General features: G+C 41.1%; 2 protein-coding genes across 2 annotated transcripts; one reads left to right on the forward strand and one right to left on the reverse strand.

The window, feature by feature from the left end:
• The first annotated feature begins 135 nt into the window (after positions 1 to 135).
• Positions 136 to 6,131, forward strand: LOC112564476 (synaptosomal-associated protein 47-like). Its single transcript, XM_025239317.1, has 4 exons — positions 136 to 697; positions 983 to 1,663; positions 2,484 to 2,858; positions 3,859 to 6,131. The coding sequence occupies exons 2-4, from the start codon at positions 1,027 to 1,029 to the stop codon at positions 4,155 to 4,157; spliced, it is 1,311 nt and encodes a 436-aa protein (XP_025095102.1). The 5' UTR covers positions 136 to 697; positions 983 to 1,026; the 3' UTR covers positions 4,158 to 6,131.
• On the reverse strand, positions 5,511 to 16,906 carry LOC112564477. The gene is made up of 4 exons (XM_025239321.1): positions 16,244 to 16,906; positions 15,710 to 15,780; positions 14,523 to 14,642; positions 5,511 to 7,038 (listed from the first exon to the last, which is right to left on the reverse strand). Exons 2-4 carry the CDS (start codon positions 15,756 to 15,758, stop codon positions 6,620 to 6,622), a joined length of 588 nt encoding a protein of 195 aa, XP_025095106.1. The 5' UTR covers positions 15,759 to 15,780; positions 16,244 to 16,906; the 3' UTR covers positions 5,511 to 6,619.
• Between the last annotated feature and the right edge of the window lie 2,184 nt (positions 16,907 to 19,090).

The following is a 19,090-nucleotide window of genomic DNA, read 5'->3' on the forward strand; positions in this document are numbered from 1 at the left end:
AACAACGATTTTCTTTCTCACTTTTATAAATCAATTTAATGTTCTCAAACTATGAAGCTTCCAGGATGCATAATGGAAAAAAAAAGCCAACAATGTTAGTCATCACAAAGGGGCAAAAAAACGTAAACTCCTCAGAGGTTATAGACCTTGATAAGGGCAAGGTGAAGTGACTTTCATTTTAGATTTGATATAACACTCTTGATTGTGTTGCCGTGAGAGATAGTCGTAGATTGTATGACAGTTTTTATGTTTATTATTTTAGGCGTTTCTGTGTTCTTTCCATGGATTTTTGCGCGCCGTTTCTGTGTTAAACAGAGCACGAACGTCCGTGGTCAGAGCAACAAGGCCAGCGACTGCAAGTCTTCTGTGGGCTAGGAGCATTATCTCCCTTCAGAAGTGTTCGACATCTACTTGTTTCAGCCACTTACTGTACAAAAACAGAGACGTTTTTACGTTTCTTTCATCAATACATAAGAGACTATGTTAGTAGTAGACTACATTTTATAATGTATTGCAAATACGGCAGTGTAACTGTAAAAGTAGTGGAGTCCTTCGTGAAAGGGTCAGTTCCAGAGAAAACATGACAACAAGCTGTGTTGTTGGCAGGTGAAATCTTGGGGCACAAATTTCGGACACGCAGCTGACTAGTTTCCCTTTGTGTCCATTGCACATGCCGCTAGAGCTCATATAAAGAATGGTAAGTGACAAAAGAAACTTTGGATTTCTAACATTTTTTTTGTTTTTGATGTATGATTAAATATAATAAGATCAATTAATAAACAGATAAAGATGTTCTCATTATTGATGACTAATAATCATACCACTTGGTGAACTTTTGGTAAAATTGAAAAGGCGAGCATTCAGCTTACTAATCTTTAGATACACTTGCTTTAATGCGATTTTTACTTGTTTTGGATCCTAATATACATAAAATTGTGTGTGTGTGTGTGATGCGTGCACCTGTGTGTAATCATGTGTGCAGAAGAAAATGGTAATCAAAGACAGGCAATAATCTCTTTAATCAAGATGAGTTGGAACATCCGAAACTGGCGTGTCAGTTACTATGACAATAATCAGCAAAAATGGATCTATGGAAGATTGTCCTGCTTGTCTTCTGGTGTCTCATTCATACCAGCACTTAATGACAGTGATGGTGTAGACAGTACCAGTGGCAATGATGGTGCTGAAGACTCTGCAACAAACAAGACTTTATATATTGAGTATGCAGAAATTACCAGTGTGAAAAAAACCACATCAATGCTTCTTTTCCCAGCAGTTGTGGTAGAGACCAGAGGTGGCATTGCTTACTGGTTTTCTTCCTTGCCAGACCAGCATAGTGTGTACAGCATGATTCACCATTTTTCACATAACAGTTTATTTAACTATGAAAACAAAGAGAGAGTGACTTTGGAGCCATCAGCTAAAACACTTACTGGCCAGAAGCTCCTAAAGAGTCTGGAAGATTCTGAACATACGCTGGCAGCTGCTGCAGAAGATTTGTGGGGTCAAGGGAGGAAACTCGCAAGATCAGCAGTTTTGATGCAGGAAATGCACGAAGATCTTGATGTGGCTAATCGTCTCTTAACTAGCCTCGATGCATGGCTTGGACAGTGGCAACTTCCACCTCAATACAGACAGGTTGATCCAGTGAGGATAATGAAAGGTTTGAGTTAATTCTGATATGTGCATAAGAAGGATGTAGTTGACATTTTTGGATTTGTGCTGCTTCTTCAGTGAAAAGTAGTTAAAGTGTCTTTTGACACCGGAGTGAAAGTTTAAATATAACAATGTTTTGTCATTTTTTTCCCTCCTTTCTTTTGATGGAGAAAAAGGGAAGTTTTAGTTGGAGTAAAATATGTTTGCAGACACTATCCAATTGATCCAGTTATGTGTCCTTCCTAGTTCTAGGAACTAAGAAGAGAATATAATTTTTTTTTTTAAGTAAATTAGATCATGCATTAAGTTGTCAGATATTCAAGGATGAAATCATCAATTTATATTGACATTCTGTAACATTTTATGTTTACTAAATGGTCACTGGAGATTCCTAACCCTACTCCTACCAAAATTGAATTCATTACTATTACCTGTTTGCGATGCTGGAGTTGGTTGTTGGAAGGGAAGGGGGAAAAAGGCAGTGTGGTATACATTGTGAATGGAGAGTTACTACAGCTCAGTATAGGCTCTCTGGACTTGTGACTGAGAAGATAAAATTGTGACTAGAATCAAAAGATCGCAGATATGAAATTATAAAAACACAAGAAGAAAAGAGCTGGCTGTTATGAAGAATTAAATACAGACAGCAGACATGTTTTTGTCAAAATGCTTGAAGGTGGTAGAGATTCACATTTTTTCCTCTTAATTCTTAGTCTATCATGCCTGCACTCATGCATTTTGTTGATGATATGGTAAAATGAACCCTGATTTGATAGCTAGAAGCTATATTGCATAATTTTTATTTTTTGAATGATTGGAATTTGCAGGAGATGTCCTGGAAGATCAAGATCAAGAAGTATTGTACTCAGAACTGCACAAGGACCTATGGCGACCACAACGGGTGTGCATCTTACGTACATCTGACAGTTGTCTCACTTTCTTGGATCAGCACCAACGTAAAATCCAAGCAGTAACATGGGTAGAGCTGTCTCGAGTCTTTGTGGTCAGCCCATGGGAGGTGGTCCTGACAAAGCATGTTGCTGGTCGGGCTAGTGTGAATGTGTCATTGGTCAGTGCTTCTCTGCTGCCGTTCCTTCAACTGATACAGAAGCGGGTACCTCACCTTATGGACTATCAGACACCGCCATCACCAGCTCACCCAACGAAGGGTGTTCTGAAAGAAACCAGGTCACAGGAAAAAGGTAAGTGTTCTAATAAATGTTTTATGAGAATGAGCCTTTGCCTAATTCATCTTCAAGGGTGACAGCTGTTTACATCCTTATGTTTATGTCAGTATAAGTTTGTATTTTATATTTATTTTTCAGGCCTAGTCTGGTTTCTGACAGGTTTTTTTTCATCTTTGGTTCTTATATTAATTTGAAATGAAATTCCAGACACTGTATTCTATTTTCTTTGGATTTTACCCCATTGATCCTATAGATTTTTTTCACGTTTCTTGTTTACTCAGCTAGCATTTTGTCATTCAGACACATATTGTGAGATTGTTTCATGGTGTGCCTTGATCACCCAGATCTGAGGTCGATCATAGATTGCTCAATTGAAGTGGATGCATACTCAATTTTTGCTGTAAATTTTCATGCTGCTGATCCCTTCAAAATGCCTTTCAGAACTTTTCTATTCTATCAATCATTTTTGTACTTCATGTCAGGGTAATAGTGTTATGTTAGCTTGTGTTATGAATTGACTGTTAGTTGGTTAGATGTACATGTCTGGAAGTGATGAGTGTATTGTTGTGTTAGGGCTATAACTTTGTAAGGTATGAGTTGTGTTTAATAATGGTGTATACAGTTTTTTTTTCTTTTACTATTTAGTCTTTTTCTTTGTAAACCCTGTGATGAGCTTCCTTGTTAAGAGGAGGGATTTGTACCATTATTTTATTTCATTTTTGTCAAAGCAGAATTTTTCGGAAAATATAATAGAAAAAGGTAGGGAAAAAAAGTAGTTTTAAATATTTTTAAGAGTGTAGTGTGAACCTGAGTGAGTATATGGACTATCTGATTAAAATTACTTCTCCAGTGAGGTTTATGTGTGGAACAAAGCAGCCTTTTTGAAAACTCAGGATATTTTTAGCTTGCTATGAGTTTGTATCAGTTATCAGTTTTGTTTTCCAACCCTTATGCCCTCCCAAAAAAAATTAAAACTTAGGCATTTGAAAGTAATGTATTCTCTGTACTCTTTCAGATTTGTCACCTAAGATGTCACAATCAGTCAGTCATGGCAAAGGTGTTTTAAAAGAGGTCGACTGTAAGACTGGATCACTGGGTGATGTTGAAAAACTGCAGAATCAGAAACAGGAAGTTGTGAGTGATGCTGAGATACAGGTTTTGTCTAGCCGATTAGGGGTCCTGAAGTCTCTTGCAACTGCTGTAGGAGAGGAGATGACCACACAAAATGAGGCACTTGATGACTTGATTTCAACAGTGGATCGAGCAGATATGCGTGTTCAAGATGCAAATAGACGCATGCAAAGAATGACATAATTCAGTAAAGTAAATCTACATGGTAGGGATCACTGCTAGTTCAAAGGCTATGTTTAAAGCACTGGACTGGTATGTCTTTAAAGTTGTGATAAAAGCATAGCCATCCAATCTCTTAAATAATAATAATAGTTTTTGGGACAGAGAAGTTTCTCAAGCAGAATGAGAGATGACTATTCTATTCCTAAAAGATGTTTTTTTGCTTTTTCACCTGCATGTGTGTTGATCAAGTCGATACATATTGTTGATTCTGTGGCTATGTTTTGCAAACTGCTAAACTCATTTGAGGTGTGTGAGAGAAACATAGGTATCAGTAATATCTCTTTTAAAGTATTATAATAAAGAAGCATTTTGGTTTAGAAGACACTTTGCATAGTGGTGTTGGCTGAATCATTTAGGTTCATTCATGATTAACATTCAGCCTCAGTTAGTGAACAATGTGGAGAAATCGATGATGATGGTTTGTATGTCAGGAACAGATGAACTTGAGTATGTTTACCTTAGTATTATGGCCCTGAACTAGTTGGGGCTATTACTGATGTTGGTGACTTGAGTTTTAGAAGTTAAAAATGTGATATAATACTTCAAGCTGAAAACACTTTCTAAAATATGCATATCAGTGGTTTTTAATTTATCTTCATGGAACACTATTGTTGATGGAACATGAGAACCACCTCAAAACTGATACACATAAAAAATATGCTGTGGCCTCTTTTGGCTTGAAGACAACAATACTATTATGACCACAGCATACATACACACAATACATAAGCAGATACATATCTTTGGGTGTACAAAGGTGCCCCCTAATTTTAGGGAAAAAATACTCATCTCCACCCTAAAATAATGAAATGTGCTTACAATATTAACTTAGATGTGACCCATCAAGTTTTGTGCTCAGAAGAGTTGGCATTAGTTACTTCTGTTCTAACAGAAGTGCAAGACAAAGAGGTTTAGTAAAAGTCTTTAGATTAAGACATTTTCCCTAGGTAAAGAAAAACATGCTCCTGAAGTTATGTAAATTAGGCTCTGACTTCAACAACATTAACTGGAAATTGCACTCAGCTTCAAATAAATATAAAATCACTCTAAATTGGGGAGAACAATTTCTCCAGGTGACAGTGTACTATGTGGACAACAGCGTTGTTGAAAATGCAATAGATTGTGTGTCATGTAGACAAAGTGCTATGTGTTGCTAAAGTGCAATAGCTAAAGAACTTTGGGTGGCAAAGTATAATGGCTGTAGTGCCTTGTAAAGCACCTAGCCAAAAAAAGTTTTAAGTTGGGCAAACATCGCTACTTACAAAGCTTTGCACAGCTGTTTACATATTAGTTTTAACCAGCACCGTACAATAGTGATACGACATCACTGAATTTTATTTATGTATATACATTGCATATCAAAAGCCATTGAGTTACATGGCATGCATGTTTGGTTTTATTTTCTCTGTAAAGATTGGGCTGCTGTGTGTTCATCCTGCTGAACTTTACATTATTCAGGCATGTAATAATAGTGCAATTTACATTCTAATTAGTTTCCACATTTAAATTTCAACAAGTAAATGAGCTTCCAGCATGTCCATTGCTTTTTGTTAGTCCTCTTTCAAACAATATTGTCATTTCATGAGATAGTGATGCAACTGATGATAGCACTGAGGTTTGTTATTTGCATGATGCAAGAAATATTTACTCATCTTGACTGTAGATTGTCAGAGTTTACGAAGGCTTTCTCTTTCTTTTCTGTGGTAGATGTACAGGCGCCAAAATATTTACTATCAACTGGATTGCAGGCAAGCACAGTGAATGTATACTAATAGCCAGTTTGTTTATCCAGTCAGCTTTGTTCACTCTGTCGTGATGTCAGTTCTGTTCAGAAGCCAGGGCAAGGAATTGTGATCTGCTTGTCATGCCACATTATACTTACTGTTTAATTAATTATTTTATCCTACTAGGTATTAAACTGTTATTTGTAAACAAGTAATTGTTCTGTTGATGCTCTCAATACTACTGCTCTCATCTATGCTAAATTATTGTACTGCTTTGCATTATGGCCATCACCTGGTGACAGTATACTGTCTTGCACTCTAACAAACCTGCAAAACTGTACATCAAATGTCTTGAATGGAGAAAAGCTGAACTGCGTTTCAGTACCCTATTTGATATTTGATATATCAGTTCTTTTTCTTGCACTTTGCTTGGTAAGTGATCACATTAGTATCAATATGGTATCATCAGAAAATGGCATTGACGTAAGCTGCTTCCAACAACAACTTTACTGACCATCTATTGAAAGTATAGAATTTGAAGATAACGTAATTACTACAGAGAGGTGCCAGAAAAATGTGCTCCCGTACAACTAGCGACAAAAGGAGGCTGCTGCTGACCATCGTTCAAGTCAGATGAGAGGCTTAGTGAGACAACTTGCATAAGACAATGTTCTGTTGACCTCATGACGTTCCATTGATCTAATAACCGTATAGAACTCTCCGCATAGCTTCCCTGACGAAGTCGTCGAGGGCGACCCCACCGGCGCCGGTCATTGGCGTGTTGTTAGGTGTGACCATGACGGCTGACTGCTTCAGCTGTTGCTGCCAGCGCATCTTGTCCAACAGCTCCTGCTGCTTGGAGGGGAAGGTGGCGCGCATCATCTTGGCCCTGGCTGCAGCCTTGAGGATGTCACTGGTGGCTGGCAGATTGAAGCTGGGAAACGGGCTGAGAGGCGCCACCACGGGAACACCCACCGCCGGACCGTTGGGCGGACGCCAGTGCCCGGGCTTGTGCATGTCCGGCAGACCCACCACCTCGTGTAGGTGGAAGGGGGCGTGCCTGTTCAGCTCCCGGGGATCCAGCAAGGTGAGGTCTTGCACTGTGACCAGGGCAGGATCTGAAGGGATGGATTCACCAAGTTAATATCTGTTACTCAGCTGCTGATGCATCACTTTACACAAACACACAGAAACACACAACAGCAGCAATGTACGTTAAGATGTCCCCAACATTTCTCACTCGTCACGATCTTACAAAAGGATAAGAGTTGTTTTTCTTCTATTTAAGTGGCGTAGGAACAAGAAAAAGAAATTGAGGGGGCAAGAATATCTTTTTGCCTCCCGTCCCCTATGGCGCAGTGAATACAGTGAAGGTTGGTTGTCTTGGGTTCAGCTCTCGTCTCGGGAATACTGTTTTCTTTGCACGTTGCATCAGTTTATATCTACCTTGCCGTGATATAGACTTAGTTGCTGGCTTGACGAGAAACACCAATCCCCTCTTTTCCCGGCCCAGTGATGGAGATGTGATTCTTCACAAAGTACAAAAAAGGTAGAGGAGCCGAGGGAGAGAGACAATTACAAATATTTATTTGAGGGCACCAGAATAAACAACGGTTACGCTTTTTTATATCTAGCCCTCGATCTAAAGAAAGCAAAGAGAAACACTACTGCAAAACAAAGGCATTAAAGAAGGCGCAGGTTTTCAAACACCGACTTGCAAACTTTAAATTATAATATTAATAAAATTATAACGCTTGACGGGTGAGTCATTTTTCAATTAGTTTTGTTTCTTAAGTGTTGCTTTGTCGTTTAACACTGAAAGCAGCATATGTTGCGATGCTATCACCGTGGGCTCGGATGTGTAAGCATGGCTGCACACGCATCCCCTCCTTTATTTCATAATGTGCGAGAGTGAGCGTCGTTCACTGTCAGCATGAAGTGTGCCCAAAAGTCGAGCATCTTCATACACCGCTGTATATATATATATCCACCACATTTCTTCTTCCTCTAGGTCGCTTACTCACATTCAGTTCTCTTGTCCACCAGTTTGTTTACTGTTGGGTCGATTGTTGCACATGGTCAGCAGGGTCAACAGGGGCGAGGCAGCACCATCCATCTCGAGAGTATCGAACCGGGTAGTGCACACAGCTTCGGCCTCGGATAACTTAGAGACAAAACTTGAGCTGTCGACAGGGTGCTGGATCCAAAACTTTCTCTGAAGCTTCCAGTGAGGCATATCGTCCATAATGTCTGGACAAGAGTTGTCTGCCGCCCACATCATGTCGCTGACACCTTCCTGTGCAGTCATTGCTGCCCTGTCCGGGAAACGTAACATGGCTGACACTAATCGGTCATAAACTGCCTCAGAAACTACCCCAGGAAATGAGAGAGTCGTAAATCTGAAGCCCGTGAACTCTCTCCCTTTGCTCGAACGCCCGAGAGGTTGCTGGGACTTGTGAGTGGCATGTCTGCAGTGACGTACACGGTCACCTTCCGCAAGGGGCTACGTGCAGAGGCGGAAGTGACGAGCGTGACGGCACGGCAGCGGGTGTGACCAGTGCGTACTTCGGGGGTAGACACGCGCAAGCAGACGTTTAAAGCTTTCTCTGTGAATTACTGAGTGAGCAGAACATTTCGGTGAGGCGTGATGTCAGAACAGGAAGCAACACTCCAAGCGTTTGGCCGCATAACGGTCCTCGTTTTTGCATCACAAACCCTTGTTTTCACACCGCAAACCCTTTTTTACATCGTAAATCCTTGTTTTAAAAGCGTCGTCATTTCTCACCTCTCAACATTAATATCAACCCTGTTTTCAAAACTAGCCCCATCCCCTCCCTATCGTACTTTTTCCATTGTAGTCTTCAACCGTGTTCATGTCAGGGTCACATGTCTCAGACATGGCAAGTGTTCGTGTCCTATGTCTAGGACGTCTCAAACACAATTTCAGGACAAGATATCCTAGGGGAGAGGGTACACAGTTGGATACCTGTGTAGAACAGCGATCTTTCCCCAGGTGACCCAGCAGCTGAGTGGCTACCTGTCCCCTTACAAAGATGAAGAACAAACAGACACCGAACTCTGAAGCACCTGGGCCTGAGGTCTCTAGCACCTCAGTCTCTCGTGACTGAAATGTCACAGGACTACAAAGATCTGCACCGACCCCCCCCCTCTCTCTATCTCCCCATCCCTCACTGAGATATTTTCCTAACCTTTCATGAAACAGTCTACGTTCGCAATTTATTTGTAACCCACAACGTAAATGTTACCTGTCCTGCTACCTAAAGTGACACAAAACTTTTGTCTACCTGAAAAATATTTACCAAATACATTTTTTACTGACAAGACATCCGCTTCTTGGTGTAACGCCCACTCAGGTCTACGTGGGGGTAGGAGGTGTGTGGGGGGGAGGGAGTTGTGGAATGGACAGACGGCTCACGGTGGTTGTTCATCAAAACACCGATATACGGAGCTGTATTCCGCCTTTTCACAAAAATTTTTTAATTTAAAGTACAACACTTTTTCAACCTTTCCCATCTTTCTGTACCATATAGAAGTTTGTATGCAACTTTTTTATTTATTTTTTTTTTTTTACTGAAAGTATATTATTTTACCGAGATGTGTAACTTGTATATAAGTTGTTAAATATCGCTCAGGAAACCTTTAACTATGAAATGGGCCTTACCCCAAAATTTTAACCAAAGACCGATGCTTTATTTATGTCTGCTGCTGTGCAAGGTTAGAAAAGGTATGGGCGATATAATTAGAAAATGTAGACTTTATCTCATATGTAACCTTGATGTCATGTCTACATTTTTTTTTCTCACCGCTACAAGTGTCCGTACACATTTGGCTGCTGCTATTCTTTGTCATATGATTTATTCTTTAGGATGTCATTTATTTTGAACGAATTAGCTTTTTTTTTCTTCACAAACATCAACTACGAATTAAAAGAATAAGTAACATTGTCTTCTTATGTTAAAAGCAACTGCATGCTTGAGCGTGCATGGTCACGTGGTCACGTGGCTACAGCTGCTGTCTTCACTCGTTGTTGTAATATATCACACAGACTCAAATAACAAGTTGATACTGTGTGAAGTAGGGCTTAAGGTACTCGCATGATGAACCCACGAAGTCGTTAACCGAGGGACAATTTGTAGGAAAGGGTTTTCTCGACAGCTGTACTCAGTTCTGAGCTGTAGCGGAAGTGACGTCTCCCAGCTGCCACTGGAAGAACTACAGCTGCACGTGAACTACTCCACTTGCATGAGTTGTTTTTATTTTGATGTAAGAGATGGATAACAGGTTTTAGCCGCAAGAGGGACTTTTTCCCCCTTCACTAACGGCGAAGCAAGATGAACGGCTCAGGTAACAGCGACGGAAGAACGGGGAAGAAAAAGAATTATCGTCTGTCCATATCACGCGGAAAAGCAAAATAAAAAAAGGTTAATTTCGTCCCTAACATTTTTTAGGTAATTTGGGTAGTCATGTGTTATAGACCACACTTTTCTCGGAGCAAGCATTTTTTTTTTTAATTAGTGACTGCGGTGCGCCGGTGCGTCTCTCTCTTAATTACTTTCTCCGCGCTTGGTGGCGCAGTGGCTACAGCACCGCGACAGTGAGAATCGGGTGTGTGGGGTTCAAATCGCGCCGCCGACATTCTTCTCGGGATTTGTCACTTGTTGACGGGGTTGACGGTCGATGGTTTTCTCCGGTTTCCTCCACCCTGTGTGCATACATGTGTATGGCGTGTGGGGTGTGTTGTGTGCACGTTTATTATCAAAGGTGCTTTTGATTGAAGTATCATAGCAAGGAGTGGCCACCGAAAGAAATTTCAAGCCTTTCAACTACCTTCTCTGCAAAGGCTCACCCATCCAAGTTAACCTGTTACTTTCCCGGATGTGTAATAAAAGTCCCGTGATACTACTGATGTTCCAGTTCCAGTCACTGACGACCTATGAGAGAGGGAACAGAGCGGCCATTGTGTACAACCTCGGCAGTCGAAAAGGTGGGAAAGATTTGAGTGACACTTTGACAAATGTGTTTTGACTGACTTTCATCCTTAGCACACACACACACTAATTGACTTCACCTATATGTTTTGAGACTGTAGAAAACACGACGATAGCTGATGCCAGTGTCAACAGGTGAACCTTAATATTTAATTTGAGACAAAACTCGATTCTTTAGAGTGGACACCGCCTTCTAAATAATATTTAATCCTGCTTTGAGATGACACTAGGTTTCTTCAAAAGAATTTGCTATGGAAAGAAAAAGAGGCAATCTCCTCCCCAGCCTCGTGTGGGAGGTAAACGGGGCAAATGTCTGAAGGGCATAGAAGTAGGGGTCGGCGGGAGGAGCCGTCAAGTCGGCAGATGAGGTCGCAAAGGAGACTGTCTGGCAGGCAGCATGGACCTTTTCGTAATTAGGTGGGCGAGAGATATGCGCTGAAAATTAAATGAGGGCGTAAGATACTTCCTCTTTATGTGTGGTCCTTGTCAACACGGCTAAAGCACTAACACCGAACACATATTCAGCAGACAGATAAAGCCTACAGTCTGCCCGGAATATTTCGTTCAGAGAGGAAGAGCAATTTGTTTTCAAAATTTATGAGAATGGAGAGGAGCGTATTAAATTATATAAATATAAGTTGACAGAGCCACGCACACACGAGTGGGCCCAACGTAGTTACAGTACAGCCAATCAGATTAAATTAAGACAAAATATATAATTTAAAAAATATAAAAATATAAATAAAAAATATAATTCAAGAGCATCAAACAGATCTCAAGAGTGCAATAAAATAAACATCTTGCACTTACAACAACAGACAATGAAGACAAGCAGCAAAGAAACACGCAATTATAGGCGTCGGCTATTTCTGTTGTTTACTTTCCTTGTTGATATTGTATAATAGACAGACTGGCAGGCTATTTTTTATGTTAATGTTGTTGTTTTGAGTAAATATGCCACACTAACATTGGTTGTTATCTGTAAAAGTAGGCCACAACTGTTGACATTTACGTTTATTTACTTTGAAGTTGGTTGACAAAGGCGGAGTGGATCATAGTGGGAGGGGACAGGCATTACATCTTCACACGAGGCGATCAGTTCGGATTTTCCCTTTCTTATGTTCTTTTACAAAAAACAAAAACAAATTAAAATTAAAATTAAAATTGTGTTATATAAGTGGTTTGACAGCTGAGAAACATGTGCAGGTCTTTAATTTTATCCCACTCAAAAAAAAATGACAAAAAATTGTTTTGAGTTGATGTGGAGCATATTGTATCTTTAACATTTCTTCCTCATAGTTTTGATTAATAATGCATGGATATATCATATTTTAGAAAAGTTTAATTTTAAAAATCTAATTGGCTTCAAGCTCTTGATTTTTTCTTTGCTAACTCAGGCGACAAACATGGTGCATTTTGTGAAATTTGTATCGCATGCCAAAATTATTTTAAAAAATTTTAGTTCATAACTTAATTTGATGGGAGGTATGCACGGAAGCAAACATTTGTCGAAAGTAGAGATAATTGTAAAACAAATGGCAAAAATATTAGGAAAAGTGCACTTTAAAAAAACTACTGCGTTGATTGATTAATACTCATTAATACTTTGAAGGTTTCCATACGCTTAACTATGAAAACGAAGCCAAGTGTAGTAATCTGAATATTCAATAGTAGGAGGATCAAGTATCTGCGCTTTGACGTTTTGTAAAGTAAATAGCTTTGAAAGGGAAAGGCAATGTTGTTCCCGCCGAGGTATCGTACTTTGATAAAAAATAAATAAATAAATAAATAAAGACGCCTCTCGTCTGCCCTGCTGCCAATTGTCACGTCCATATTATTCAACATTTTTCTTTGCTTAGTTTAGTTCATTCATTCATCCCTTGACTCGTACCGGTGTTTGAGGAACAGAACACAGAGAGATGTGGTCCCTGACAAGGTCCGCCGTTCAAGCCTGTCTTGGGCGATGGTGAGCAGGTCCTGTACAGGACAACCAATCCATTCCTTCACGTTTCAGTCAGTTCTTCCTCTGTCCATCCCAGCGGCGACCTCCCTCGAGGCTACCTTAAAGAATAGTCTTCGACAAAGTGTCGTGCAGGGTCACATGACCAAACTAGAATGCCTGGACTCTCCTTTCCGTATTGGCAAGCAGAATTAATGTTTCACATCCTAAAGCAGGATCAGTACTACGATGGACGTGTGAAACAAACTTCCATTTGGTCATAGTAAAGCTATTGGCTATTATTAGGATGTGTTCAGTCCAAGTTCAGTGCGACGAAATTACCTTTAACTTTTGCCTTCAAGATTTCAACAGCGTTTGAGTCTTGCAGCTTGTCCTAGTATAAGCAAACTCAGGAGATGTTTGAGTCCTGCTTCCTTCTCAACTTCAGGTTTGTTAAGATAAGGTCATGGTCACTATGTCAGCACCTGGTTCATCCTCGTCTTGGCCTTGCTGATGCTGGATTTGAAGGGTCTATCAGCAGGCTGAAGTGGATTAAGCGATGGACCAATCCAAGCGAGTACCAAGTCGCCGTCCTCCATTTCTTGTGGGGATGTAGGATGTTGGCTAAGGTTAGTCGATGGCTGTGCACAAACTCTAGGAGTCTGAGGTTCCTGTCCTTAGTTTTACCAAGGCCAGATGTACCCACCATTCCCGTCCAGTGCTGGTAGGTGTCTGTGACGACTTGGCGTTCCAGTCACCGAGTGCAATGAGTATGTCCTTTTTTTGGTCCTGCCTTTATGATCTTATCTAGCTGTTGGTTAAACTCCTCAACTCCTCCAACCGAATGTCTTAAGCGTGGAAGTCGGATCACTTACTTGGGCAATGGTGACATCGTGAGGTCTGTCAGCTTGATATGGGTGTACAGCTGATGATGGCTTTAGAGAATTCACTAGAAACACTTTCATGCCTTAGAAACTAAGGTTCAATGTAGTTTTTAGAAATGTTTTGACGACAATCTTTTTTGTAGAGAGCACGAACATTGTTCAGATACTGAACACACCGATGAGCCCTCATAAGCACCGAGGTCAAACCGACATTTAGGGTGAAGGTAACCTGCATGAATAATTCTCAGAGAAGCTAGAAAAACCCACCTACTTGTAACGAGAGCGGATATATTGGCATGGGTGGCTGTCTGAGCATTAGTCTGAGCATTCACACTCTTGACAGCTCGTCGCCGGTGTAGTAAATAATTAATTAACGGATGTCTGAGTACGAATGGATGGATTAGCAGGCATTTCTGTGGTTTAACTTATCAAAACCAACTGAAAACACAACGGGAATTGTAGATCCTTTGCTTCTTTTGTTTTACTTTATTTTTATGTTATGCAATGTTTTGCCCATTGCCTCTTAGTTTGAATGAAGAATGACATGGCTGTACTTTTGAATGAAGATTGACATTAAGCGTTGGATTATTTTCCAGTGCACGATCGGACACTCGTGCGCGCTACACTTTTGAACAAAGAATAAAGCCTATACGGACAATTATTCTCCAACACACCATCAGACATTTGTCTAATTTCCACTCACCCTTTCCGTTCTTTTTTTACACATATACACACAGAACGATGATATAGTAATGCAGCAATGCTCTCACCGACACACATGCAGAGGTAGCGGTCGAAAGCCAGAGGTTGGGGGCAGTAGATGTCGGAGCTCAGCCCGTGGAGGAAGATGTCAGGGGTAAAACCATGCAGCCTGGGTGTGAAGCAGAGACCTGCAACAATTAAACAGACACCTGCAGCAAACAGCAGACACACAGGGTTGATTGGAAATAGAGAACAAGCTGACTGGCCTCAAGGATAGTTACTATGGAGACACACCAAAGAAAGGGTTTTAATATCAGTTCGTTTCTAGGTGTGCTTCACTTCCTCAGCCTCATCCGCGAGGTGGTATCGAGGACAGGGGAATCCCTAAGCGTTGCAGACTGAGGGGGGCAGCGACAAAGAAGGCAGATAACTAAGACAAGAAGGATAGTGATAGCTGAGCAAAATGTTACTGTGAATATGTCTGATGTCTTACAGGACACAAGGTGAGGATTAACACGGATTTGATAACGGCTTTATTTCATAAGACACTTCAGAGGTAAAGATTACGAGAGAGAGTCAGCTCCGCTGTGTTTATCTCCCCTTTATTACAAACGGTCAGCGATGTTAATCTCTAGCTAATCTCTAATCTGGTCTGCGAGCGCTCAAATGTCCTGCAAACAACATCCTGCAAAATGGAGATGCTCCCTGGAAGGTGAGCTCGGTCAAGCAGCGACAGGAGGAATACTATCGGTTGTCAGGACGTGTCAGGAATGTGTCCTCATCTTCGATCATCAGTGTGGAAATATCTTCTGTTCTCTGATCGCTATAACAACAACTTCCTGTCCCCAGACTCGTCTACAGTCCTGGTAGTGTCATGGTTCCCTCTGATCTTCTTATTCTTCTCCAAGCTTCAATGTCTTCCATATTTCAGAGACATGGCGAGTTGCTTGAATGAAACGATTATCCCCCTTCCCAGAATCAACACCAGTGAATAAAATTTACATACACGAGCAAGAGATGTCATTATTCAAGAAATTTATCTTGGCGGGAAAAATTACATCTTTATGAGGCTCTTTTTCTTTCTGTCTTCTTTCGCTTGTAAGCCACAAATAGACACCCGGAATTAACCTGAACTTCCTGCACTACAATACAATCTTTAGGCGATGACTACTGTGTTAGAAGCTTGTTTGTCAGGTTGTTCAGTATATGTTTTGATTGCATATTTATATTTTTGTATAAATATATATGTATATACCTTGAATGGTGGGCAGACAAACCAGAAGGACAGCAAGCAGACACAACATTCTGAACAAGAGGCGATGAGAACTGAAACAAACATCATTTGAGAGTAAACATCTGCAAACCCTCCACTTGCTCCCTATCACACTAAGATATCACAACCATCAAAAATCATGGTTTCTCCATTTTCTGGATAAAACATACAAGCTTCTTCAGCTTCCGCACGTTGTGTAAAAAGAATCTGTGTACAGTGATTACAAATGTACACAGCCCCAGTCTCTCTCTACAATAAAAATCATCTCTCGGTACAATACTTGTAAGACTAATGTGAATTGTTTATTTACAGCTACAGTTTCCTTCATTCTACAGTTTTCTTAAACAATGAGTTACAAACTGAAATAGTCTTGTCCATGTTGAAAGGATCTTGAGTTGCGTGAATTTCGTGTTCATAAATATTAAAATGTAACAAATTAACTTTTTTAAATTCAAATTTTCCGTAAAGTTTAATTTCAGTTCAGTATTTAAAAAACAACAAAAAACAACTCAGTACCTGAGAGAAGTCGGGACACTAGCAAGGCTGGCTTGCCTCACTGTTCTTTCAGGGAATTCAAAGTGAGGCAACTTGAGCTTTCTTCTTTGCCCGCGGCTCCTTCCACAATCCGATCTTAATTCCCTCTTCGACAATCAGTTAATTAATTACCTCCAGTGAGACTTGTCCTGGGACACAGTCCTACACACAGTCCTGCCAGCAGAAAGCCTCACCGGACTTTGTTTTCCAAGCAGCAGCGAGGCAGTGGACCTAATGAATGCTGGGTCGGTATTTTAATTGTCAGGGAGAGGAATAAATCCAACAACTGTTTCATCTCGCTGATTGCGCCCTCTTGCGTCGGCTGTCATCTAGTTTGTCACGAGCTTAACTGCTTGGTTGCCACGACATAAGACCGCTTGTGTCAGGCTGGTGCGAGGCCCAGGCTCGCCAAACGCGATGCTAATACTAAGTTTTAGCAAGGTCACAAGGTCGTCTCTGTCTCGCCGGCTCTTGTCACTGACGCGAGACCGCAGTTCGTGCCTAGTGTTCACAAGCATTTTGCCGACTGAAAGCAGCCAGGGGCGTGACTTACGATCTAATATGGCAATCACACCACGAACTTGTATTACTGGACTGCTGGTAGACGATTTTTTTTCCGGTTAACTACTAAAACGAGGCAGGTGTGTACAAAGCTTCCGGTTTAGTAACATTCTTTGTTTAGACTCGCCGAGACTAACAACGGAGAACTTCGCAAGAGGCTAAGCGTTGGTCTTGGCAGACAGACAGCAGTCCACCTGTACACATCCATGATCACACCTTTACTTCAACCGTACCGCAAACATATTACCCGTTAAACAGCACTCAGTCGTCATACGTACCGCAAGTATGGTACCACCTAACACAGTTTCTATACACATCGCAAGCATAGTACTAGGAAATATCACTGAGAGCTAGAAAATAAATAAAATATCATGAAGCCAGGTTTTCTTTAGTTAACGTCTCTCCCTGTTCACGATTATATGTAATATAATGTTGAGAGAGTTACCGTTACTGCAGAAATATTAACGTTGCTATTGCGCAGACCATAGTTGTTGTTCCAGATATTGGCGGCAATAACATCTAAAAACAACACTGAAGCTCTAGGAAACAAGTATTGTGCACTGGAACAAGAGGTCATTGGACGACAGCCAGCAGGTTCCTAGCTGTAGCAGCTTGTGTTGAGCAGAAACACATGGTTAGCAGCCCGTATGTTGGATGTAATGCCTCAAGTTACATGTTGTAATGATGTGCAACATGCGTGCAACAGGGTACACCTGCATGTTGTAGCCATGTACAACAAACGTATGGTTCTGTTCGCCGTCCTCGAGCCTTCATACCTGTGCACCGTTTCCAGGTGTTCAGTCAGGATGTTCACAGCGTCTGCAATAACTGGCTGAAAGGAGATTGTGTGAGGTCAATATGCACACCAGATGTGAAGACTCGCTGAGAATGTAATCCTTCTTCACTAGTAAGATACTAAATACGTATGTCCCTTGTCCCCAATAAAATAGTATTTTGTCCCTTGTCCCCAGGGAACCATCCACTACCCACCCCTGCCTCCTCATTTTCAGTCACAAGGGGTACTTAAGATGTCCGCTATCTGCAAAATTCAAGTCACGTGATCATTTTAATGTTGCCACATCCGCGAGGGACGGAAGTGGTTGTACAGCAGTCGGCTCAAATAAGTTTAGAGAAAGAAGATTTCACCTAAAAACGAGAGCAGCTACAAATCGATGCAACAAGGCGCTGGTGGGACATAACCCGGGAGGGGGAGAGAAAAACCATGTCGAATGAGGGTCGATGAGGTCGGGCTGACCTGGAGGAGATGGGGCTGGGAGGCGGGGTGCTCCATTACGTTGTGAGTGACAAGCACGTGCAAGCGTTCTGTTTGCACGTGACAGCATGCTGGCGCCGCCATCGTTGGCAGCGGGACAACTCTCGCGACAGAAAGTAGGGCAGGCTTTGAAGTTTGTTGTGTTTATTCCTCAAAGTGACGGAAAAGAGAACGACGGGAAGATGGAGAAGGAGGAAGAGGAATGCAGCGAAGACCGAGACAGCTGCGGCACGTGACTTGTGTGCTGCCTGGACAAGCACTCCGCTGGCACCCAGACCTTTCTGTGTCTGACATAACCACCGCATCTGCCCCAAGACCGTCCTGATTGTCTAACATAACCAGCCTCACTACTAACACCGAGTATCGAAATAACGACGACGACGACGACGATGATGATTACGAATGCATTAATATATCGCATTTCCCTGCTGAGGAGCTTAATGCACTGTTAAAGAAAAAAAGTACAAAACACTAAAATTGAAACATGTGTCTATGAAATCTTTTATGCTTATTTTCAACAAACAAAGAAATGAACTGCTTTTCCATTACTTACAATGTTCATAGAGTGAGATTTATTTATTGGACTGTTTGCAACAGTGTAATAGAGTATATAATGCAGTATAATAGCTACTTACAGCTAATATATGTGATCAATATTTTGACCGACTGACATGAAAAGAGAAATTCTTGAAGGCATTGAGTCTGTATTCTTTATAGCACCAATGCTTATCAGTAACTATACGAGCAGATTGCAATCATCTTGTGACAATATAGAGACTTTTAGATAGTTGTGTCAATTAGCTTATTAGCTGTCCCTTTATGTAGATAGTTCCGCAGAAAATTGACAATGTTAAGTTTTCAATACTCAAAATTACGAGGTTGTCTCATCGCTAGCACATGGCCGCTCAGTCTTCATCGTGTTTGCCACATACGTTTGTGATGTAAGTCTGTGGTCTTTTCTTACTCCAGGTAAGGCCAAGTCACATCAAACCTTT

This window comes from Pomacea canaliculata, linkage group LG5 (assembly GCF_003073045.1).
Source record: "Pomacea canaliculata isolate SZHN2017 linkage group LG5, ASM307304v1, whole genome shotgun sequence".
Taxonomy (NCBI): domain Eukaryota; kingdom Metazoa; phylum Mollusca; class Gastropoda; order Architaenioglossa; family Ampullariidae; genus Pomacea; species Pomacea canaliculata.